Source organism: Dermacentor albipictus, chromosome 9 (assembly GCF_038994185.2).
Source record: "Dermacentor albipictus isolate Rhodes 1998 colony chromosome 9, USDA_Dalb.pri_finalv2, whole genome shotgun sequence".
NCBI lineage: Eukaryota > Metazoa > Arthropoda > Arachnida > Ixodida > Ixodidae > Dermacentor > Dermacentor albipictus.
In genome coordinates this window covers 30,488,920-30,515,630 of record NC_091829.1, presented here as the reverse complement: position 1 = coordinate 30,515,630, position 26,711 = coordinate 30,488,920, and the positions used below count along the sequence as shown (strand labels likewise).

The window sequence follows — 26,711 nt, the reverse complement described above, 5'->3', positions numbered from 1 at the left end:
TCATACTTTGGCCGCTTACTTTGATCTCATACTTTGTTCTCAGGGTTAATAATAAAACCTGTGTTAGCAGTCAGTAGCATATATGGTGTGATCTTCTGTCTTCACCTCCTCTGCTGTGCGCTGCAGTTGTGTTTGATGATCCTGCTGTACTGTGTTCACAGGAGCTGCAATCCATAGCTCAAATCCTGCGCAAGGTGTTCCTGGTGCTCCCACAATACTGTTTAGGGAGAGGTCTAATGGACATGTTCTCTAACCATCTCACAGCTGAGGCTCTAGCACGATTTGGTAGGTCATCTCTCTCAAGGGCATTCACTGCTATTGAGGAAGCATGTGTCTTTTTGTTTGCTTATACGGGACTTTCATAGTCAGTAACTACTTTTGTATGGTTAACAAGCACACACCTTGAGACAGAACAAAAGAAAGCAGGCATAGGGCCATTGCTAGGATAGTTCTCGCCCTGCGTCTGCCTTCTTTTGTCACATTTTAAGGTGTGCGCTTGTTAAACCTGCAAGTAGGAACTAACTGGCCCTGTAACACATTCTTGTAAGTAAAATTTTTATGAACTAACTGCTTTATTTACCATAGCCATGCATAGCAGTTCTCTGTTGTTACAGGTGCAGTTGCCTTGAGTCCGTGGTTGCTTAGTGGTTTGGCGTTGCACTGCTAAGCACGAGGTCGTGGGATCAAATCCCAGCCATGGCGGCCGCATTTCGATAGGCGCGAAATGCAAAAACATCCATGTACTTAGATTTAGGTGCACATTGAAGAAGCCCAGGTGGTCAAAATTAAGCCGAAGTCCCCCCACTCACATCATGGTTCTCGCTCATAAAACGGCGTAATTTAATTAAATTTTTTATGTTGCTGGAATCTGTGCAATATTTTATGGTTCATTTTTGCCATAAGAAAGTATTGCACAAACGTTTCGGCCTTTTTATCACCTGGAACTTGCATGAGCACAAACAGACCATGGATGACGCTTGCAATGCTACTTTTTTCCATTACACCCTTTTGTTTGTAACACCTTTTCGTACTTTAATATTGTACTTTTAAATTTGTACCTTAATTTTAAGTTTTCATGTACTAGCAATATTAGTAACCTCTTGCTTACTTGACTGCCATGCTCACAATTCTCTAAAACCCACTATAGGATTACAGGCTGTTTAAACTAATTGGTCTTGCATTTTAAAAGGGCCCTGAAACACTTCTCTAACTAATCATATGATGGCCTCACTATTAAAGGATGTCTTCTCACGAATCTCACGCTGCAAAAAGTTTTTTTAATTCTTCAACTACAAGTGGTGTTATCGCACTGGTAACTGCTTTCTCTTTCTTTTCGTCCTCGCTAGCGCGATCGGAGCTGCAATGTGGAGAAGCTGAGATGGCAAAGCCTCGCACAAAAGTTAGGTGTCGCGGTGGTGAAAAATCTCGCCGCAGCACCCTGTAGCAGCTGAGGTAGACTACATAGTGCAGCACGCTGCTGCAATCTCAAAGGCCGCGCACAGAAGTCATAACTATGAGCAGTGCAAAGATGAAATGATTTTCCTGTCTCTTTGAGATTGCAGGCATACATATCTCTCATTTATTTAACTCAAGAATTAGCAATTGTGTATTACTGAGAATGCTGTCACAATCACAATATCAGCCAATAGCGTTGGTCGGCCAGCTGCTTTCGATGTGACGGCATTGTGGAAGCGAGGGCAAGCGATTTTTCGCAGTATTTGACGCAGGCTTTTAAATTCTCTTCTGCAGTACAGTAATATTTGGCTCACATCTTCGCAGCAGCCTCTATGACAGACTGGCAAGGTTTTCTTACTATGTTCAAAAAGCGTTTCAGGACCCCTTTACCTAGGAGTGCACCACTGCAAAATGCTGCAACAGATACAAAATGACAAGGATCAGTGCTTGTCTGTTTCGTGTCTGTCTTAGCATTTTGTGCTAGTGTAACTTGGTGAAACCCGCTAGGGAGTCATTTTGTCTGTAGTCATCGATATTATTTATGTTGGAGTACAATTGTAGAAGAAAGTTTCGTGCATTTGCAGCGTTTTTATACATTTGAGTGCCCTGTGCATTGTCCCAGGTTTGAAGACCTTCAAGCATCCACTGGAGTGGGACTTCTTGGGCCTTAACCTCGTTAGCCTCGCTGTTCAAGGACTTGTGTACTTCATCTTCACGCTGCTTCTACAGTATCGTTTCTTCGTACGAAAGAGGTGCATTTTCTTATCTGCCTAATCGGGAATTTTTTTACGCTTTTGCTAAGAAAAGAAAAATTTCGTCAATATATGCATTTTGGCATTTATGGTTTTCTTTTTAGCAATCAACAAGTTGGTTGCTGCTTGGGGCTCTCTTAATTCATTATTGGGCTGTGAAAAAAAAAAAAAAAGATCTGCGTCCTTGGTCCGACATTTTATCCTTAATAACCAGATAAACTATAGTAATTCATTGTGTGTGCTTTCCTGTGAGTTGTTTTATTGTTTCGCCTAATTCAGTGGATTTGGTTTTTCTCATTACGTGCCACCGTGAATGAGTGGCTGTGATGTTCTGTTGCCAAGCACGAGATTACGGGTTTGACTCCTGGCACCGCATTTTATAGGGGGCATAATGCAAAATATACTTGCACATTTAGATTTAAGCACATGTTGAAAGTTCCCGGCAGCTCCCAGCTATTCTCAAGTTTCCCCACCGTGTGCGACCTCTCGTGCTGTGCATCTGCCCGACTTGGTGTTTGCATTTCAGCATAGCATTCCGAATGTTGTACAGTTTAACCTGGTTATAACAAACCTGGATAAAGTGAATTGCACTCTTTATGAAACACAGGAAGCTTACTGACTAATAGTCACGTAATATAACTAATCTTTTATAACAATCTTTATGTTGAATACATTGAGCTCAAGGTGCCAATTCCATAAGGCTATAAAGGGAAAGGGGCTGGAGCAGCTATATAAAATATTGTGCATAGAGAATGCCACTTTTAGTGATGCTGAGAAACAGCTTGAAGTGCAGCCAAATTGCTACATGTAGTTTTGTCGTCAATAAATAGACTTTTTTCCTTGATGCTTTTCTCCACTACAGGTAACAAATCCTTATATACAACCAATATGTCACCAAGTTAAATTCATCATAGATTAATTTAACTTGGTGAATGAATTTCTATTGGATGAATGGTGCATTGGAGACGCATTGGTCATTAATTAGGATGAATTTATGATAATACCTAAATTCATCATAGATGAATTTAGTTATTAGTAATACTATGTCAAGGCAGCATTATGGGGCAGAATTACGTTCGATTGGTGTAAATTTGGGTGATATTGAATTACATGATACTGAATTGAACGATTTCTTACGCACAAGCCTGTTTGTTATAAGCGAGTTTGACTTTAGCACATAAATACAATATTGTATAATGTCAAAGTTGTTACCTGTGTTGTGCATAACGATGAACATTGCATGAAATTGCATGTTGCACAGCTTGAAAATGAACACAATTGTATGCATCACAATGAGTTTTGCAGCATTTAGTTAACCGCTCACTCCACACTGATTCTGGCATATGCGTTGGCTGTGCATACATCTTCCTGATAGTACAGCTGCTCATCAGTGGGGCTTGTGTATGGATCTTCTATTACAACAAACTGAAATAAATTTACACTGATTTGTGAAGTTGTAGCTTTTCGCCATTTCCTTTTCAATACTGAATATAGAGCAGAAGCACTTGAAACTCCTTTGCATGGCACCTTTTCTTTTGCAGGCAGCTGACGGTGCCCTTTGACCCGAAGGAGCTTGCAGATCAAGATGTCACGCAGGAGAGAGACCGCGTGCTTACTGGCCAGGCAGATGATTCCATACTCAAAGTGGTCAACCTTACCAAGGTGATGGATGTGAATGGGCAGCAAGAGCCTTCACTGAAATGGAGCAGGCTTTGTCGTATAGGCGGGCGAGGCCTTCAGGAAATGGCAAACAACAGTGTCGGGGCCCTTGATCGCCAGTTTAAATTATGGCAGAAAGCTGGGCTGGTTGGATTTCTGATAACTGATTCATTTTCAGCGCTTTGGAAGAAATTAGAAATATTCAGAGAGTAAAAAGAGAACAGGGCAGGGAAGACGTTGAAGACCAGACAGTTGAAGACTAGCATCATGCCTGTCCTGCTAATTCTCTTTTACTTGGTTAGGTTAGGTTAGGTTATCTTAAATTAAGCTAGGCGACATTATTTTCTACCTTCATATTTTCTGTTTATTCCAAAGTGCTGCAAATGCAACACTTGCCAGTCTAACTCGCTTCCAAGTCCTCATTTGCACACTGCATGGCATGCGTACAGATGTAGCTGCTATATTCCTCGTCCCTTCTTTACCGTGGCGTGCCGTATATGGCAAATAAACCTGTAGCAATCATTTGTTTGATTGATTGATTGATTGATTGATTGATTGATTGATTGATTGATTGATTGATAATGACAGAACGCTGAGCAAGTTAGCTAGTAGCGATTGTTGGTATGAAAAGGCAAGCACACAAAACGTACACAAGGTCATTTGTCCTTTTCATTCCTGTTGTGTTTGCATTTTGTACATTTGCCTTTTAAAACCATCGGAAAAAGCAGCACTCACATTTGCACAGTTGCAAAATAGGCAGGCAATCAGTGGCATTGAAGTGGGGAACATGAATTTTTTTTTTCCATTATTGCTTTTCTGCATGTCACAATACTATGTCTTGCCCAGGTGTACCAAGCTGGCCAGCACCCTGCTGTGAACCACCTCTGCATCGGTGTCAGGGCGGGTGAATGCTTCGGATTGCTTGGAGTGAATGGTGCTGGGAAGACTACCACATTCAAGATGCTCACTGGGAACACAGAAGTGACAGAAGGAAACGCCTTCATTTCAGGCTACAGGTACATCATGACGAACTATCAGTTGCCTTCTGCACAGTGGCTGATGCCTTTTCTCACCACAACTTCCATGACAATGTCTGACTGTGGCAGATGATGGTAGTCATGAGGGAAAGCTGCCATCCAACGTACTGAATTTCTTGTCTATGTATTGGGTGTTGCACTGCTCTTGAAAGCTTGAAGTACCGTAAAACTTTGTTTGTGCATTTTAGAATGAATGAATGAATCAATCAAGAAAACTCCCATTCAATGTACTGTATATATGTCGTCATATGTGTTGGATGCCACACTGCTTCAGAATACAGGTATAAATACTATAAAGCTTTGTTTACATTGTCTCGAACAGATGGACAGACGAGCGGGCTGGTGTTGTATGAGTGGGTTGGTGGTCAATGAGTTAGGTCTTCCATTTAAGCAGAGGCTGATTCATCTTCATCTCTACTAGGTTGCACTTTGCAGTATCTAGAATATAGTTCAGTGCAAAACTACACCCTTGTTCAATGTGCTTGAAACTTCTCACTCTATTGTACATGAAATGCCATGCTTTTGCATCATTTTACACCTAATTCTGGGAAATTTGTTTTTCTTGCAGTATACGCACCCAAATCGATTTGGCACGACAGAACATTGGCTATTGTCCGCAGTTTGATGCTTTGGACCCTTTGCTCACGGGGTGGGAACACTTGGAATTCTATGCACGGCTTCGTGGAATACCTGAGAAGTATGTTCAGAAGGTTTGTATTGGCTTCTATGATTGCTTATTGCATAAAGGAACATGGAACAAGTGTCTATTTAGTGTCTATTTAGTGGCAACCCATAATCTATCTGAACTGCGAACTCGACTAAAGCACGACATCAAGAGGGCAAGGGACTATTATCAATATGTGTCCTTAAAAAGTTTTCTTTCTACATCCCCGGAAAAATTCTGGCGACATCTATCTCCGAAGGAAAAGAAATCTATCGCGAGTCTCCTAATTAACGGCACGGATAGAACTGATAAGAAGGAAATGGCTGATGCACTTAACAACTACTTCTGCTCGGTGTTCACTGACGACGATGGTGTTGTTCCACATTTTTTGACGTTTGGAGCAGTACCACCAATTGATGACATCACTATCAGTGAGGAGGGAATACTATCAATTTTACTCAAACTAGACGTCAAAAAATCATCTGGTATAGACGGAATCCCTAACGCTTTCCTGCATCGATATGCTGAGTGGTGCGCAAAATTCTTATGTTTAATATTTAGGAAATCGCTGTCACTCGCCGAAATTCCTAGTGATTGGAAATGCGCCAGAATAACTCCAATACCCAAAAAAGGTGATCCTTCCATTGTTACCTCTTATAGGCCAATTTCTCTTCTCTGCACTTGCGCTAAAGTACTTGAACACATCATTTTTAAGCATATTTCCAGCTTCATTGAAGATAACAAAATAATCGATAATCGCCAGCATGGTTTCTGACGCGGAGTTTCTACAAAAACGCAACTACTAGAGAGCATTCACAACTTTGCCGCAGCGTTGGATAAATCTGGTCAGGTTGACATCATATTCCTTGACTTCGAGAAAGCTTTTGATCGTGTATCGCATCCTAAACTTCTTTCGAAACTAAGACCTATACTCAAAAACGATTCCCTCCTTGCATGGATTGCCGCATACTTGTCTTTTAGGCAGCAATCAGTGTCCATCGACGATGTCAGTTCAGATTCTGCCTACGTTCATTCAGGTATCCCCCAAGGTTCTGTTCTTGGGCCGTTATTCTTTTTAATCTTCATCAACGACATTGCTCAAGACATACCGGTAAAAATCCGCTTATTTGCGGATGATTGCATTCTATATAACAAAATCCACAGTTCTGACGACCAGGTTTCTCTTAACAAATCTTTAGCCCAAATTTCAAATTGGTGTACTTCGTGGCAGATGCAAATAAACCACAGCAAAACGGTAGCGATGAGACTTATGCGTAAGATGAACCCACTCATTTTCACTTATAGCATCAACGGTAACAATCTATCTGTAGTTCCAAGTTACAAATATTTAGGGGTAACTATTACATCCGATCTTCGATGGAATGATCACATCACATACATACACAAGAAAGCCATGAGACAACTAGGCTACTTACGGCGAACACTTCCCAAAGCTTCAAGCGATGTAAAACTTTTGGACTACAAAATGTACATAAGACCAACACTCGAATACGCTGCAGCAATGTGGGATCCGCACACAAATACAAATATAAGGAAACTAGAAAGCATTCAGCGAAAGGCAGCTAGATTCATTTTTAATTCGTACAGCAGCAAAACATCGCCGACTGCTCTATTAACTTCTGCAAATCTAGAATCCCTTCAAACAAGACGGTACCGCGAAAGGCTAAAAACATTCTACATGATATACAATGATAACCTTGGAATCGACAAAAACACGTACTTGAAACCTCTTACGCAGCGTTCCACTCGTTCTTTCCATTCAAAAAAAGTTAGCGAAATTTATTGTAGAACCAACACTTACATGAATTCTTTCTTCCCCCGTACTATCCGTGATTGGAATCGTTTGCCCAGAGAAATAATTGAGAGCTCTTCTGTTGCCACTTTCACTGCCGCACTTCAAAATGTGAAATGATAGTGTTTTTTCACCAATGATCTAGCAACGTTTCATGAAAGTGTCGCACTTATCTCCTGCTTTTCTTTATTTTGATGTTTTTACAGTTATGTTTTCTTTATAATGTGCATCGCATTGACATGTATAGTGCATCGAACCAAATACCTTTTTTTTCTGTTGTTTCCTTCACATTGTCAATTGTTGAGCAACGCACTTGTCAAATATGTCTTGATGTGTATTCATATATCTACTATTGCGATATGATGTGTGTTCATACATATAACATTTTACCATTTGAAATTATATAATTCAGTGCCGTACTTCACACAACATTCACTTTTTCTCCAGTTCCATTTGTTTGTATGTATGCTCTTTTTGTTGTTCAGGTACATTTGTACCGAAGAGTAACCCACTCCTGCTGAAGGCCTGGAATTCAGGCTAGCAGTACTTAATAAATAAATAAATAAATAAATAAATAAATAAATAAATAAATAAATAAATAAATAAATAAATAAATAAATAAATAAATAAATAAATTTCTGGTGATATCAGTGGCCACTTGGGTACGTGACCGGCATGTATACCCAATTGACACGTGGTGCTATTCCACAGCATGCGCAGATGAGTTTTGCGTCATGTTTCTTTTTTCGCCTCAGTGCTTCCTTCAGTTGATAGTCGGCATTCATGTCGTCCACTTCTCCTGTGTACACGTCTGTACACCATACCCCCTTTTTTGCATTTCAATGTGTGATGTCATGAAGATGGGGCAGGCAGTGGAAAAAAAAAAGTGTGTCAATGTTATTCATTTGCTGCCTTATTTTTGCGGGCATTTTTCCCCACTGTTTCCAAATGTGCAATAAGCAAGGTATACAGGCTTCAGGGTGTTGCTCTGTAGGCATTGCAGTCTCCACCATCGTGGTGCACCCAGAAAATTATTTGAATGCCTTTCTCCCTAGGTTGCAGACTGGGGAATTCGCAAGCTTGGTCTGCATCGTTACGCTCACCGATGTGCCGGCACCTATTCGGGGGGCAACAAGCGAAAGCTGAACACTGCCATTGCCCTAGTCGGGGATCCGCCATTGGTGTTCCTGGTGAGTGCCACTCAATTTTAGAAGAGAAATTACCAGAGATATGTTTGGTAGCAAATGATATTAACCTCAGAGAGAGAGTTCTACTGCAGAAACTTGTAGCACATAAACACGCACACCCACACACACACACGTGCACAAACAAACAACATGCACACCCACATACGCACAGACATACAAGCAAGCAAACAAACAAACAAACAAAAAGACAGACCGCGAGCGTTAAACTGGGAAGGGGAAGTAGAGTCCAATGTCGAAAAATGTGGCTTCAGAACACACATAAGTTTATAGGTGTAGAAGCTTGTAATGAGCAACTAAGACAATACCACAGTAAAAAGTATGGGACATACATGACTTTTTGTGGTGCCATCTCACTTGGTGGTATGCTAGAAGTGTATAAGTCAAAATCGAATCGTAGAAGTTGAACATGTCAAATCAACTCATGGGTTATCAATGACACCTTGTTAGGGAGGCTCCACCAGTTTAACTTCCACCATGTGCACCTAAATCAAAGTATATAAGTGTTTTGGCATTTCGCCACCATTGAAATGTGGCCAACATGTCTTGGAATCGAACCTGTAACATCAGTCACCATGACAGGGCACAAATGTATAAGTGTGAACTTACTAACCCAACAATGCGTGTCGAATCCTACGATTGTTTAAATCTCGCTCATAGGTCGGGAGATTTCTGAAGGGCTTACCCCAGAGGTGCAGAATAGGTTTGTCACCTTGGGCCAAGGGCCATTTGCTTGGAAGTTTTTCTTTTTATTATTAGTTGTGTAACTCCATGAAACATTGCCATACAAGTCACGTCCAAATAAGATGAAAGCGGTCGCAGGAAGGTAGAGCCTTAAGTTGATTGACAGTGGACGAACAAGGGAGACTTCAGGCCTGATCGAACATTTCCACAGGGGAGCTTGTGTTCGTCAAGGCACCAACTACTTTCCTTGGTAAATTTACATAGCTCTTTTTCATTGCATTCAAGAGTTACTTGCCATCACCACGAAAGAACCAAGTGTGTCCCCTTCCGCCCCGCTGCTCTCGCTAACACAACTGACCTCTCCTTTTAAACATTTCCTGTTTATTTATCTAGCCCCCACCTTACCATTTCCTACCAGCTAAGGCCCCAAAACATTGGCTCCAGGTGGAGCCATGTTCTGACGACCAAGACGTGTCATGTGCTTTTACATGAGCTGCTCTAGCTATGATCCTCAAAGCATTTGTTTGGTTCCTGAGTGTCTGTCTCAGGCCTGGCAAAAAATTATGCTTGTAGATGTGATTCAGTTCTTGTTCATATGTCTCTATGCAACATTTTCATCTTTTAAGCTTGCATGTATTGGCACAGTGGGAAAAAACAACTGTGGGTATCTGGCATTCTAACATGGGACACGTCTCTTCCCTTCCTATACTATCTCGTTTAGGATGAGCCCACGACGGGCATGGATCCTAAGGCTCGCCGTTTCCTGTGGGACTGCATCCTGGACGTTGTACGAGATGGCCGATCAGTGATTCTTACGTCTCACAGGTAAGTCGCATTTGAGGCGCTCCACATACTGACAGAATGTAGCAGAGCCATAGTCGTACATTTCAGGGGGAAAAAAAGAAATGCAGAGAAACTTAGTTCCTGAGAAAAATGCATTATCTGGACTAATGTTCTTTGCAGTGAATGTATAAGCCTGGAAATAATACGAGCTGGGATCATGTTACTGAACGTCTATTGCTTAGGGTTTCTTGTAAAAAATGAAGGTTCTTCTGAAATTTTGGAACAAGCTGTCGGCACAAGGTTCGAGTGATCTTTACAATTTTCTGTGCTGTTTATGCATGAATACAAACAAATGTGCTCTGCCGTGAATGCATAAGCCAAGGGATCTTATTAACCAGGAGTATGTTACTGAGCTTCTATTGTAGGGAGTTCCTTGAGAAGAGTTTTCATCTGGAATTTCTAAAAGGCTTCAGAACAACACACAATTATGTTTATACTTGTGTATGTTGTCTCAGGTGGGTGGCTCACTGCAGTAAAAATTCTTGGTTTACCTGTCATTGCTTTACAAATTGTGTTTATATTGCCGCTGCAGTTCCGTAAAATGGCACTAGATCTATGTATGCAGTGAAACTTATTCTTGTTCTACTTAAATCTTAAAATGCCCACCTTGCGCACTACAAGGCAGGACTCAGGGAAACAGCAATGTATTTTTGTGGTTTAGTTCAAGGATGGATAGCTTGAAACTAGTGCTGGTCTCAGGATTCCCACTAAATGAACATACTTTGAGCACTGACTTTATCCTGCAGTCGCAGAATGTGCCCTAAAGTGAATAATTAAAACCTTAATTAATAGTATTTTGTCTCCTCTGAGTTGTTTCACATCGTAATTTGTCATGCAAGTGTAAGTAATCGAGTCACGCAGGTTTGTTTGAAGCAAACAAAAACAAACTATGCATATAGTACATCATCTAGATTTTATTCTTTTCATTGATTGTAGTACAAACCTTATAGACATTTCACATGCCATAATATCGCCTGGTTGAAATGCCATGGAAACTTTTTTGCCAGTATTGATGTTACTATGGCAAACTATTGATCTTGTCACACGCTTTTTTCTTGCAGCATGGAAGAGTGTGAAGCCTTGTGCAGTCGGCTGGCAATTATGGTGAATGGGCAGTTTCGCTGCTTGGGGAGCATACAGCACCTCAAGAACAAGTGAGCACATTGATTGATTGATTGATTGATTGATTGATTGATTGATTGATTGATTGATTGATTGATTTAGTTAATGTCCTAAAGTAATATGGGGCAAGACACTAAATGAATAAGGTTGGTAATATCAATGAATAAAATAGTCGAATAAATGTATCCCGCAAAACGATCAATTGTTGTCCACGTTTCATTTAACTGACTTAAGCGATCTCGAGAGTTTGATGGGAGTGGTGTGAAAATTGTGAAATCATACTGCAATAGTGGCACACGAGCAGTGACTTTGCACGGCTGTGGTAGAGCGACAGCAGACTGTTTTTCCGAGTCCCGAGTGATGCCGTGCCAAGCGCTTCCCTCTCTTCCCCCATGCCCCACCACGCCACCAATAATCGGAGGCTTGAAATGCCCCCACAAACTTAAGGCATCCTATAGCAACTCATTCATTGATCGTCGGGCCACTCTGAGCCCACTAAAGAGGTGGTACAACATGCGCGCCGGTTTCGAGCATGTATGTTGACATAGCAATGGAGTTCATGTCGGTTCCAGCTAATGTTGTCACGTGGTGGTGATGTTAAAGAACACAGTAGCAATACTGTGAAAGACAAAACTAACTTTTATTGGGCGAACCTGTGCCCACAAAAACAGGCTACACTTATAGCACAACGATAGCGGCGAACATGGTCGGCGATCGTCGAAAATCTGATGAGCGGGTCAAGTGCGTCGGCTTTTATACATCAGTCGTCGAATGTTCCAAAGTAATCGTTGGGACCCGCATGCCTTCCACAAAGTTCTACACCATTCGCGTCACGCATACATGCAATCAGATTACACAAGGTTCGGTCACAGACAGCAGATGGAACCATTGACAACATTTGAGAAACTTCTGATACATGCAGGCGCTTCCTGCACTGAGCGATAACATTTGTTAGATGGTGAAACGCAGTCACCCAATAAAGATGAACAAGTACACGTGGCAATATTTAAATTTAGGTGCACATTAAGGATACCCAGGTGGTTGAAAGTAATCTGAAACCCATCATTATGGCATCTCTTGTAGTTTGTGTGTTTTACTGATTGTTGACATGTGGTGCTGTGATAGTTACAGTGATAGTGTTGTGATGTTGATGATGACTACTGGGTTTTAATGTCTCAGAGATAAACTGAGGCTGTCAGAGGTGCCATTTTAATCAAGGTTGTGCATTCTAAGCATCCTGAAAAAACAGCTGTACATCTTCCACACAGGTATGGCTCCGGCTACACGGTGACTTTGAAAGTAGGCGGGACCTCGTCGGAGCTTTCCCAAGTTGCCTCCCTGATGGAAAGCTCGTTCGGTGCCACCGACGCGCAACTCCGGGAGCAGCACCTAAATCAGATGGAGTATCAGATATCGCAGAGCGTGCCGCTTGCGGTCCTGTTCCAACGGCTTGAGGCAGCCCGCGAGAGTTCGTCGCTTGACGACTACTCTGTCACGCAGACAACGCTTGATCAGGTGAGTCTGGCTTTCAACAAAGTTGCGTAGTTGCATGTAAAAGAGTGAGTCGTTTTGTTCGCTGTAGAAACAGGCCTCTGCATGATTCCTGCTTCCATTGGCAGGTTTAACGCTATCCCAAAACTTACAGTGCCAAGATTCCAGCCAACAAGCTAAAACTAGTATCTCTATTCTATTTGTTATTCCAATTATCTTGACTTGTACAGTTTAAGGGGTGACAGGGTGTCACCTTTCAGTCTGGTCCTTTACCTACACGAGAATCATAAGCAGGTGCAAGATACTGTCTCAATCTTGCAAGGTCAGTTTAGATCAGTTAGGTCAGGTAGATTTTGTAAAAAATTTAACCTAAGTGTGACTTGCTGACGACAACTGAGAGTTGCTGTAATAAAGTGAGACCGAAGTTCAACTGATTCGAACACATTCTGAATGCCATCTTTGAGGCTAGAGAAGTTGTCGAGTGGTATGCATGGATGGGCTGAGAAAAACAAAGGACTGTGCACTAAAATGTGATGGTTCAACTTGATTAATCATAGAGGAAACATCATTATCAAATGAATGCATATTTAATGCAGGCATGACGTAGGTTCCGTGTCTCGTCTTACATTGGCACTAATATGCACCCATCAAGCTGTCGTCAATTTGCCCAGCAACAACACTCTTGTCAAAAAAAGTTGATCATGGCGGCATTAAGTGAACCTGCCGCCAAGTCAGCGGCTGATGCTGATTTGACATTACATTGTTTCAAAATGCACGCGTTTGGTGCTGTTCCCGACAGGTGTTCATTAACTTTGCCAAGCAGCAAGGTGATGTCAAAGGTGAGCAGGGGGACACGGAAAGCGACCTACCATCTCCATTGCCATCTTCGCCAAAGGCCACACACCCTCCCACTAGCCCTGCGGTTGACAAGCTTACACCCATTGTCAGCATACGACCGGCTTCTGCTGGCAAGTATAGCTTTCGTCAAAGTATAGCTGTTTTCATTACAGTTTTCATTACAGTTTTCATTAGTTTTCATTACAGTTTTCATTACAGTATTCCTTACATTGTATGGCCAAGTTCTCGCCAGATGGTGCCCGTGCATTTTGCGTGTGCATTGGCAGTGATTCCTGAAAGCTAGAACGAAAAAGGGAAAATAAAAAACATTGCGTCATTGCGAGAAATTTTCAGGAATTTTGAAAGGAATGAGGAAATCAGTGTGTCCAAGATATTATTGAAAAATCATCGTAGTTATTTGTTCTTATGGCTTTGAATTTGAAGAGTAAGGGTACGTTATAAAGCTTTTCTGAAGCAGGAGCTCACGAATATGTACCATTAATAGAAGTAGTTTGTGCAAAATAGTTACAATTGTATCAAGCAGTAGTGCCACTGAGAATAATTTCTTTTTTCTTGGCTGTTCACAACTTAATTAATTTTACGACTACAGTGCTGACAGGAACCTGCCAAATCAAAAGCGAAGTACATGCATAGGTGTTGAACACCTCTTTAAAGCAGTGTTAAACGGTGCTGTGTGACATGAATGAATAAGATAATGCCCTGTGTAATTTGTTTTCCTTCTCATTCTTGTTTTCTTGGTTGTAAGGATATGCTTCCATTCGTGTAAGATACACACACTCACAGCACCAGATTATTGTTGTCACAAATGCTGTAACCTCTTTAAAAGGACAGTCCTGCCTTACCATATCGCACACAATGCACACATTAACTTCCAGGCTTATTGTGGGGACTGCGGATTAACATATAAGGCCATAACATGATGCCGTGTAAGCAGGGCCTGGCTGTAAGACATGTCGCTCACCCAGACAAGCGTGACATGGGCTCATACTAGTGCCTCTGGCAAGTTGTACTGTCACTGGGGGTCGTATTCCTGATCAAAAGCTTTCATAAATATCAGATTTAAGTACGTGTTGATCAATTGAGTCTGCAGAAAGGTTGCCCATCACTCCTGTAAGGGACTGTGTAATAGTGATTGCAGTGGTGATAATGTCAGACAAAAATATCACCAGAAGTGATCAGTCAGGCATACGATCCCTGTTTGCACCTGTCACGTGACAATGGCCAGCATTCTTGATTACTGCATTCAAACTTCACTATAGCAAAAACAGATCTAATGAATTATTAGATACGACAAAGGTTGGTTGGTCGTACTTCATTTCAGTGAGTATTGCACTGGTATAATGAAACTGAAAATGCAGCAGCTGACATAGTATCAGTTATACTGTTGCAAATTTTTGTTTGAACATAGCTCGAAATATATGCAAGCGAACAGTAAAAAACTGAAACCCCTCAAAAAGTAAATTTGTACATCAAAGTGAACAGATGCAAAATATATGTTTTGGTCACTGATGCCATCTATGAGCATCCAAAAAAGCTCATCTCGGGAAAAAGCTTGGATTTTACTGGCTTGGTTTGCGGCACAGTGGTGGCTTGTCTTGTCTTTTTTGTATTCCAGCATTGTTTGCATTGGTCATTCTGTTGCATGGCCCCTATTGCATATTTGTTGGCACCAATTTAAGCTCATTCTTTTAAAATGAATATAGGATAATAACAAACAAAAGTTTGCTCCAAATTCAACCTCGTTCAAGGTTCAACTGCTTTGCAACAAGGTAGCAATGTGATTATACGTAGTTCACGCATCTCTGCACGCAGGTCCCCTGTCACGAGGCCAAGAACTCATTGAGCTTCCAGAATGGATCCGGGAGACTGACATCGTGTGAAGCTGCAGGGCTGCACCACGACGTGTTTTTCCAGCTGTGATATCTTCCATCATCGAGTGCGCGACCAGTGGTGCTTTCTCCATCCCTCCTCCTCAAGAACTGAGATAAAGCCAGGTGTGATTCAAGTGCAAAAGCACAGGTGTGTTCCATCCAACCTCGTGAGACAGGCGGGTGATACGTCTCTTTTCGGTTATGCTGTTGTTGTTAAAACTTTTCCCACACGATGCTCCGGTTCAACATCCCTGTGATCGTGCCCGCTACCAACAGGTCCCCACGGCTGGTGAACATGTTAGTGGCACTGACTTCTTGACTGGAGAAACTGGCAGGGATTTTTTGTGTGGCGTCAGCCTTCATGATCTGGCTGAAAGTGTTCATTGTTGTTGCCACTTGCTGTTGTTGTGTATGTATGTACAGGGCAAGCACAAATAATCTTACCGATTTTCTCTCTGCCTTGGTAGTTTTGGAGCGAAACTGCAGTGGTGCAACTATTGCTGGCAGCTCAGGGAATGGTAGATTAAGGGGACATTGAGAACAGAACCCATCTAGCCAGAAGCCAGGACAATTGGTATGCCAGAACCCCTTCATCATTGACGCTCCACCATAAAAAAAAAAGAGCTCTCGCTCTTTTTTTTTCTGGGCTGCAGCAACGACGGTAGCAGCTCTTAGTGGCTGCCAGTATAGTTATTAGAAGTCTCGCTGCTCATACTGTGACTCTAGATGGCACATACACATGTATAATTAAAGAAAAAGAAGTACATTATGTTGGCACATACTGTGTTCCATGGCAGTGGCCCCTTTTCACTCCTCATATGCTTCACCACTTACCAGTGCGGTATATCACAGCAAAGCAGAATAAAGGGGAACGCCCCTTATGAAATGCATATTAGACCTTTGCCTCATGCGCACCTCTTAATGCATGTCTTGATTTGAAGTGAACTGATTTAGGCTTACGCTGCCTATGCACAAATTGCCTGGATTTTAAATTGGACTTTGGCTAGCTGCCTGGTGGATAATGGCAATTACAATGCGACTGTGCTGCATTAAGCGCATTGTTGTTGTTGTCGTTTTTATTTCTTCTTTTTTTTTGACGATGTGGTTGAGGCAGTTTTTCAGAATATTTATGGTCGTGTCCATACAATCGGTAGGATTGATCACATTTCGGAAGCCTCCCGGACAAATTGGGAGACTTTGCAGGCGTGAGTGACCAACAATATTATGAGCGGCATTTGGGAAGGTTTTATATGGTATGCGCATAGCCAGCAAGCTTCTACTTTTGTGATATCGCTTATCTCCAAACTCTGATTATCTGGATTTTATTTTTTTCGTCAGGTTATTACAGCTGTGAGTTAATGGGGTTTTACTGTAAATAGGTGATGAGAAAAACTCTCAAAATATTATTCTTCATTTACAAATGCATAGTGTAGGTACTGCTATTCACTACACACAAGCCCAGTTTATGATTTCTCTTTGCGCGTACACATGCCAGAGTGTACCCTGTCTGTCACTGTCTAGCACAGCTGCCACCCATGCCTTAAGTTTATGAAAGGTGAGATGGAAGCTACTATAAGTACTTATGATTGTGGCAAGTTGAAGACATCTTCCATATGATTTCATATGATTTTTCATTTCATGGAATAATATTGAAGGAAATGGCCGTACCTATGTTGCCAAGTGAAGTCATTCCCAAATGCCATCTGCCATTCTCCCAAGCCATCGGACACTAGAAAAACCAGTCAAATACATGGCTGTCAAGCCAATTCTCATGAAACTTGTTGAATTAGTCTGTAAGAATAATAATAATAATAAATAAGTGACTGGTATTATTTTTGTGTGCGTTGCAAAGAGCAGATGGGTGATATCATTTCTGCTAGCCCTGTACTGGTTCTCACAGCCTGTCACAAGTTATAAGTCTGACAAGCATACTTGGTTCTGCAGTGTGATGCTTTATAATGCATCATTATGCTGTGCAATCTTGAGGTCATAAGTTGTCATACTCGCTTCCTTTGGGTGCCCACCGGTGTTGCTTCGACATTTCTGGCTGCCAGTGGATTCTTAAAAATTATTTTGATGTACTCGAATCCATTGGAAACTCAGATATGCCCGTGACTGTTGCGATTGTGCTCAGCGACTTGCTAAACCAAAAGTCACCCATGATTGCAGACCAAACCTGATTGCAGATTAAAACCTCTCAAGATTGCAAGTACGAATCTGTGCCTGTCAAGAATGCAAGTTAGAACCTGTGTAGACATGTATGGATTGTGCAAAATTATGGTGATAAGGTCTGTGATTGTAAGGGCATGTCTCAGACTCTTGAGTTTGAGTGAAGGCTTCCTGGTGTTGTATAGTGTGCGTGAACTGCAGAGCGAGGTTTCCTAATTGCAGGTTTGTCACACTGAGCTGTGCGATGCGATCTGCTGTACAAGTAGTGAGCCTGCCTTTGCTTGCATTTTTTGCAGGCTTGGGATTACAATTTTTGATGCAGTGCGACGTCTTGATTTAATCTGTGGCATTGAAGATGAACGCACATAAACTTCAGGCCAGCATTGCCTCTACTAAAAGAATCGCCATAGCCAGCATTGCTAGCACTGAAAGAACGTTTGTTTTCTTCACTTCTCTGTACTTTATTATCATGCCGCTTTCAGTATGAAGTGGCAGTAGCGGGTGGTGCCTAGGATACATTTTTGGATGCTAAGTGAGGAGCTGGCAGGCATACAATTATGACCACCTTGACTTCAGAAACCCAGTGACACTTTTAAGAGTGAAGATTTTGCTGGGAAATACGAGCTAGCAAAAATTCTTAATTCAAAACAGTCTTGCATAGGGAGTTTTCCTCTGTTAGTCAAGGTGTATTATCTGTACTGCTTTTGATTAGGTTGAAATGTACATAACAAATGGCATTTTAGTATTGTAACACACCAACCTGTAGGCATACAGTGTGTTTTTTAGTGTCATAACCATGCGAGGTTGCATTGTTTTACTCTTGAATGATATGTCCATTTTCCTACTGATGACCAATCTTCATCAGATTATGTGGAAATTTTGCTTTTGTTTGTTGACTTGAAAGCAAGTACATTAGTAAAATACATAACACACTTTTCAAAGGATTGATCTTAGGATCAGTAATCAGATCAGATGATTTCTCAGGTGTTGTGTTGAAAAGTGATGCCTGATAACTGCAACATCATGAGTAAACGTGGCATAGATTAGAGGCCCATCTAGCTGCTCCTTTATTGTTATAGTGACTTACAGTGTAGTGTTTTCTGAATATTTTTTTTTTCATGTTGCCAATTTGTTGCAACTTTTGATTCCATTTTACAAGGTTCCTGAATAGTAGTAGCTTTGAGGAGTGCTGATTTTGCATTAGTAGCTAGGCATTCCTTTGTTGTTGTTTTTTTTTCAGCATGGTGGTGAAACCTCATTTTTTTATAATATGTGTATTTTACTTTTTAATGTTTGTTTTGCAGCAGCAATGTCTGAGCACCAAAATATTCTGAACACCAAAAATGTTGGATTAAGTGTACCAGAGATGTTTATTGACATTTTGTATCATGTATCATGATTATGCTCCTGTGAATTTCTTTCATGCAAGTACTGTAGTACTGGGTGTCTACTAACCTTTCTGGTACATTAGAGGCGTGTGCCAGTTAAAAATTGCACTAGGAACTCCGCCCACACTACTAAGACTACTACTGCCAGCTGTATTGTGCTTCATAACACGCTGAGTGCACGAATTGCAATCCTTTTCCTTGTGATTGGTGGTTGAGAGTGTCAAGGTTACAACAATCATTAGGTAGGATTTCCTTTTTTACTGGTACAGAACTATTCTGTTACCACAGTATAATGATACCACCAGCACTTGATGAGAAATACTATAGGAACAACAAATTGCATTAAAAGCAGTAGCTACTCCAGATGGCAAAGACGTAACTGTACCCTAAATGTACAAGGGAATTCCCTGCAGTAAAGGTATAAGTGGGATCATTTTTAATGTAGAAGGGAATTCCCTGCAATAAAAATATAAGTGTAATCATTTTTTAATCACCTGGTGAAAATTCATTTTGTTTTAACTCAGTTCAGTTAATTTCATGTTCCAACTGTAATTGATCGGCAGAGTAGTTCAATACCACGAGCTGACAAGGTCACTGGAGAATAACGATGTTTGCAAGATATATGCAACTGATGCAGCATATTATGGACTCATTGTGCTCCATATTGACGACTGGAAGCAATTTGTCCTTTAATAGAAGTGTGTGCAGGAAGTTTATGAAGTTTATGCTTGCACCTAAACCTTCAGTTACATTTAATTCCTTCATTTTCATATTTAATTCGCTGTTAAGCGTATGCTGTGCTAAGTCTAGCTGACAGTTTTGGCGATCACCACATGCTGTTTCAACCTTCATTATAAGAGGAAAGGTGCGTACGCTTATAAGTAGGTATGTTCTGGTATTGATGCACCAGTGCACTTTATGTGGGAGCCAGTTTTACTTTTCGAGTACTAGTGCAGAAAGTTTGTGCAGTCGTCGTTTAGTGACCACTTTGCAATGTTTTGACAGTATAGTGGCCTATGCTGGTTGCAACTTATAAGAGTTTACATCCGTGTTACGAGTGCCAGCCAAGCTCGTTAATTTAGCTTTACAATGCAGCCGTACATTTCCTACTGCCATAGCACAGAGCATAGTGTGTAGGTGGCACTAGCGTATGACTCAGCTATTAAGTGAGCTGATTGTAAAGAGGTTGTTTGTGAAGAGGTTGTTGAGGGCTGAAAATTTCTAGTGTGCTTGTTGCACGCATTTTGGAATGCAACTGTAATGATATGTAGTGTTAGCCATCACTTGGGTTGAAGGCAGGCAAATATTGTACGGAAAAAACTAGCAAGTGTCATCATGGTGTCAGCACCACTCCTCAGACCTGTAGTGGTCTTGTCGTTTGTTCAAGGCCCATACTGGTAGTTCCGTGTATTAAGGCCTGTCTGTACAGCGCATTTGCATCATAGAATGTTATCGTTGTTACATAGCTAATGTACCCTGACCACAAGGCTTCAGTACAAGAATATGGCATCGTTGCAACAGCCTTTAGCCGCTGTAGGCTACCTACAAAAAGGGAGAGGAAATGATTTCTAGATGGTCTATTTAGCAAAAGCATTTATATAAAAGCAGTGTTAAAAGCCTTCACAAACAACAAAAGAGGGGGTGGGATGGCATTTTTGTTAAAAATTCAGCAGACAACTTCGATAAATGTATGAAAAAAATGGACCTAATTATGTTGAACTACTAACGAAACTTTTAATGATGACCGTGAGGTATATGTAAAGAATAGTGGCAAAATAAAGATAAACATTGATCCATATATCTCTAAACACCGTCACTCCAACCAGACGTGAAGGTAATCCCTGTCATTCTTTGAATGGGTTCATTGATTAGGCATTCACACACTTTTTGCCATAACAAGAAAAAAGATTACCATCGCAGTTTTATTGGACTAGAAAATCAATACACGCATTAGAATTCTTTTTTTTTTCACAGTCCTACATCTATGGTTCAGGACCTCGTAATTAAAGATGTACAATCAGCATAAAAACTTCACAGACCGCTAGATCCTAGGAAAGGCTGAATATTTCTGCAGTATGGGCATGCAATCTCTTATTAGATTTCTGGCTTGTGTTGGCATATGCAGACAGTATAGCTCTGTGCAGTTTTACTGGCTACAGTCACAAGCTGCTAGGAAATTCAATGTTTTCTCAGATCCAGCTGTTCGTAAAAATTAAAAATAAAAGTTCGTAAAAGTTACAGCCGACTGTAGTTGGTAGTCCACCAGCGTACAGTCTTATTCTTTTTTTTTGGGTGTTGTCCAAGTTGTCCGCTGAATTCCAGAAAATTAAGAGTCTGCTATCTCTGTTGAGAGACATTTTTCTAGTAAGCTTGCTCGCTTGACAACTAGCAAAGTCTCATATACATATAAGAATGGTGGAAACAGATTATTCATAACCCGATACATTTGTACTGCATTTCAAAACACAGCTCGACGTGTGAGCGAAAGCCACAATGAACAAATACAACCATTTTCCCCTCTCACTGCATAGCAAATCTCGAAGCATTATATTTTTTCAGAATGTTGATTTCGACATGCTGTACAGTTTGTCCCTGTTAGGGGCAAGCATTGGTAGGTGACTATGCTTTTATTGTTGTGTTTTATAGTTATCTCTGGACAAGACAGACGTGTGAGCTTAGGTGTTAACTATGAGATGTCAGAGCCTTAGATGTGTTGTATATATGTGCAATAGCTTTTTAACAATGTGACTTACTGTGTACGATTTTCAAAATGCAACTATTTCGTCTGTTCCTCTTAAATTTGATGGTTTTGCTAGGTGAGATCTGCCTGCAGCAATACAACCAACACACATGCCTAGTGTTGGAGATTGTTCATTTTACTTTTACCGACTGCATACAGCTAGTCGTAGAACGTCATTTCAAGTGACGGACACTCTAAGGACTCATTACCATAAAAAAAAAAAAGACAGCATTTGTTTTTGGTTATGTCAATGGCCACGTATATGAACCTGTGAAAACGGCATATTTCAGTATTGTGTTATATGTATTCATCCCACCCGGACACTTGTTACAACTATTAAGTGCGAACGTGTATAGCTTATTATGTTTCTTGTGCTGTGATAAACACGCATTTGCTTCTGACATTCAAGGGTGCACTTTCTATTTTCTGGGAGTCACTTCAGTGCAAGAAAAGTATGGCAGTGTCATTTTGTCATAGCGGTCACCTTGTTGTAAATGATGATCGAGGGCCACACCGTTTCTTTGGGATCTATTCCTGTCATTCTTGTTGCGTTCACAAACCACTTGGTACTAACTAGCTGGTGTGTTCTGTTATAACGCAACATTTTGCTGTGCGTGCACGACATTTTAATCTACACTCATGAACACGTCTCATTTATGCAGCTGCTTTAGTGATCCTGTGATTTGTTTTGTTGCAACTTGGTGGAAGTAAAGGTACTGTTCTTTTTTTATCAGCAGTCATGTCTCTATTTCCTGTGCGGAATATTGCCCATCAAGCGCATCTACATTGTAGTAATTAGACCCGAGGAATGTATGTTGCTACCTTTAGCATGTTTTTACATGATGCTTGTGGAATTTGTATTGGTGCTGCGAGGCAGTAAGGTTGCTTATCAATGCTAAAGGCAAATGTAAGTAATTGTGGCAAGTTCCTTATCAGACAAGCTTGTTTTGCCAAACAAAACCACGGCTTCAGTCAACCTTCTACACCCCAAATTATTTTTATGTGAAAACAACTATTTTAATCTAACCTTACGGTATTCAAATTTGTGTTGCTATTGTTCAAAACTACTTTCACGTCATTTCTTGCCTGATACAGAAATTTAGACTGGTGTGGTGCTGGTCACAATGTCTCAAAGTTTCAGTTAGCCCATCAGTTCAAGCCCTCCTCCAGTACATGAAACAACATGTACATCATTTACCACACAGGCCCTAGCAACTTACCACTATAGTAGTGCAAAGAGCTAATGTACTACAAGCCATTTGGCTACATCCGTAGTCCAAATCTGCAGCCGACTCTACAGCTGGCATCTGCAAGTCAAGACATTGACCAAGTCCAGGCTCTTGTTGATGCTAGTATCAGTGGCCAGTCGGTGTCTACTGCTTTAACCAGTCCTACCTTAATCTCTTCTCGAACACACCGCTACCACCCTCCCCTTGCTACTCGCTTGCTATTTGTTGAGCTGGAGGTCATCTATGCTGCATTGACCTCCTTGTGATCCAAACTTCCACGAGAAATATAGAAACTAGTTATATAAACAGATTTGTTCCAAGCGGAGAAAGACCTCCACAAAGTATTGAACGGACCAACTTTCGCAGAAGTGCATACCAAAGTGTCAATGTTCCCATGCATGGTATGAATTTTTGAGGATACCCGATTTGTCTTCACCAATTCACATTCAGGCAGATGCAGCCAATCACAAGCACACAGTGATATATGCATTAACATTTTTCTCAAAACGCCAAGCACCTACACGGCTATCTATAAAGGAAACGAACCCTTCACTGTTCCACACTCTGGTGGTGACTCTGTGTGGATCGGACCTCCCACCTGGTCTCTCCTGCCATAAGAAGGTTGCACTGGGAAGAACGCACTTAGGTGCTACATTGATGCTAACTGCAACCTGTCTATAGGCTCTGGACCATTTGCCAGTCTTCAGCACGACTTATCTCTTCTGCCTTCATCCAGCTGCTCTCGCAGATCTACCGCAACTCTTATGGAGTTGTCCCAGACTGCGTTTGCCAAGGCACCACTACCTGCCTAAAGTGGGTCTTCATATGTGGGCCTAAGGTACACACCAATCTTTAGTGGACTTCATCAAACGCAACAAACTATACATGCACATATACATGCTTTACATGTTTTATGCCACAAGGGGAAAATTGCCAATCGAAATGAGTACATATGTATGTACCATGAGTACATGCATAAATATGCTTATAGGCTTGTTACCATTTTATTTTTTTTCAATAACAGTCATTTTTCTCAACAAGGTACGTTTCTGTGTGTGATTGGTTTATTGACTGATTATGAGTTTCCCAAGCAACAGGGGTGCTATACGAGAGGCTGTAGTGATGAGCTCTGGATTAATTTCAACGATCGTCTAGGATTTCTAAACATGCACTCAATATTGTCATTCATTCCCATTGAAATGTGCTGCAGCACCTGGAAATGATACTTGAAACCACTCGGCAGCAAAATTCCATAGCCTCTGCGGGGTGTGGTTCTGTATACAAGAGCTAAACAATGAATTCCTGGTAGTTTAGGCAAAAGGAAAATTAAATGACTGAAAGGATTAGGTTAGGATTACATAGCCCTATAAGACAGTCATAATTCTTCATTCTTCAGGCCATGCATGCTGTACATTTCAAACGTTATTCAGTGTTGTTTATAGAATGTAGTTATGTTAGAAAGGCTCTATAATTTTTTAAGCCATCGATCACTAATGGTGTAAATGTGGGCCAGATTCTGTGCTAAATTTCCCAGATATGCTTCACAACAGCCTAACCTAACCCTAAACGACCTTTCAACAATATCCTAATATCTTCCATAATATGCGTTTATCAGTAAATTATGGCTTATTGTCACACTTTTGCTACTTCAACGTATCTTAGAACATTTTGTCACATAACAGTCATTTCGAAAATATGCAGTTGCACCTAAACAAACAGCGTATACAAAATATTCGGGAATGAGTTTCCTGCAATGAGGAATCTGTAGGCATGCATTTATGGACACATAAAATTCCACTTATATTCTTTCATGTATGTCCAAATGCCTTTAATTTTTGCATGCAAGTTGTGTTGTATTTTAACTACCCTTGCAATGAGGCACATTTCATTGGTACCTTCAGATTTTTCCTATTGCTGATGTGCTCTAGTCTCGTTCAATTTACTCTTCACTTGACAAAATAGTTCAGGTTCAGGTGAGTTGGTTGGACCTCTATACTGTTTGAATTGTTTTTACACAAATTTTTGAAACTGCATTCTGTCATGTTTCAGGAAATATTAAGTAAAAGAAGGCACAATTTCTAACAGACACAGAAATGCCCACAGATACCCACACATAAAGTATGTCGCAACTCCCATAGCCTTGCAACACCCTTGTGTTTATGAAAGGGCTTTATATGCAGGATCATAAGGAATGCAGTCGGGGTAAAATTAACTCACATGTGTGAGTGTGCTCGAATTTGTGCACAGTTCGTTTACAATGGCTCCACTGTTCAGCCTACCTGATGATTCTTTATTCTGTGTCGTTTGTGTGTTCCAATACGGAGAAGCAGACTTCTTCAATGCCCCGAATCATCCTGAGTGGCACTTCTTCATAAATGACAACAACATGCCCACACTGACTAGAAAGCTGGAATTGCCCTGTGGAGGCAAAAAACAAGCCATAACCTAATACAACTGGTTTCATCTAATATCTACACATACCACCTGTTAAGCCAAATATATAAGAAATAGTGCAGTAGGGACAAATACATGTTTTTTCTTTATGATCTTCTGCAGTGGATTATTATGGATTGTGACATGATAGTCAATAAGCTCTTCATTTATCAAGCGAGCACTTACTAATTAACACATTATCTGATAATTGTAACTCCTTTTAATGGACGCCTTGAATACTTAGTATGATTACTACATGTACAAAAAAAAAATCATTTGGTGAAATTTGGTAAACAAAACACTTTGCTGGATGTTGCCAGTTCCCATGGCTGTGAATAAAGTGCTATCGAAAAAACGTAACTTCGATTTTTAGCACACTGCTATTATTCATTACTTGTCTTCGGTGAAACACATACTGACTCCCATGGATCCACATGCACACACACATTTATCATTGATGAAACCATTTGAAAAATATATTGTCATGGCAACAAGTATGACATCACCCAATCAGGGAATCAGTTTATTTACACCTTAAAAAGTGGAGGGCATAGGTCGCAAGGGAATTTAATTTACCTACTTATATCTGCACTCCACATAGCTGGTCCAATTGTTTCCACACTACTTTAGGCATCAGAGATGCTTCTTAACATTCCCCTCTTCGGAAGCTCTTGACACAGCCTGTGCCGTGGTCCCGTTACAGGATCAGTCACGGTGGCCACATTTGTGGCTGCAAATTATTTGTGCCAACTCTGTCTAGTATAGTAGCAAGGAAAGAAACCGCAAAAAGCTGCGTTGCAGATCAACTGATCCCTCGGCTTACCTAATGTTACTCCAGTTCAGTTCGTACTGCGGACTACTGCTACACGTGTACATATGAGCACATTACTAAAGGCACAATCTACGAGTTCTACAGAATGTTCAAAGTGCTGTATGTGTTCCATAGGGAATGGCGAAGTAGTAGTTCTTCGCTCCTCATTATGCCTGCAGCCAATTAAATTGTACATGTGGTTTAATTAATTCATATCTTTTTATGAATAATTACTGCAATGTTATACTGATTGTGTCTGAAGTTACGAGAAGTAGCACCAAAATGCAGAAATAATTTTCCTATCATCTCCCCCCCTAACGAATCTGTAGCACTTTGGAATAAAATATATATGTACGTGACTTTCATTCATTTTAATTCATGTCTGATAAGCAGTGGCATAGCCACAATATTTTTTTCGGGGCGGAGGAGTGGGGAGGTCTGGGAAATTTCGAGGGGGGGAGGGTGCACGCGTCTGGTGTGCCACCCC

General features: G+C 40.9%; 1 protein-coding gene across 2 annotated transcripts in view; it reads left to right on the top strand.

The window, feature by feature from the left end:
* The window catches only part of LOC135912749 (phospholipid-transporting ATPase ABCA1-like), a 135,773-nt gene extending 113,286 nt beyond the window's left edge, over positions 1 to 22,487 (top strand). For both annotated transcript variants that reach the window (XM_065445282.1, XM_065445283.1), the window contains 11 exons: positions 162 to 285; positions 2,078 to 2,207; positions 3,749 to 3,869; positions 4,713 to 4,882; positions 5,472 to 5,613; positions 8,436 to 8,570; positions 9,991 to 10,094; positions 11,174 to 11,266; positions 12,503 to 12,749; positions 13,525 to 13,693; positions 15,396 to 22,487. In XM_065445282.1, coding sequence (XP_065301354.1) covers positions 162 to 285; positions 2,078 to 2,207; positions 3,749 to 3,869; positions 4,713 to 4,882; positions 5,472 to 5,613; positions 8,436 to 8,570; positions 9,991 to 10,094; positions 11,174 to 11,266; positions 12,503 to 12,749; positions 13,525 to 13,693; positions 15,396 to 15,463 — 1,503 coding nt within the window. In that variant the 3' untranslated portion in view covers positions 15,464 to 22,487. The remainder of the gene's footprint in view (positions 1 to 161; positions 286 to 2,077; positions 2,208 to 3,748; positions 3,870 to 4,712; positions 4,883 to 5,471; positions 5,614 to 8,435; positions 8,571 to 9,990; positions 10,095 to 11,173; positions 11,267 to 12,502; positions 12,750 to 13,524; positions 13,694 to 15,395) is intronic.
* The last annotated feature ends 4,224 nt before the right edge of the window (positions 22,488 to 26,711 follow it).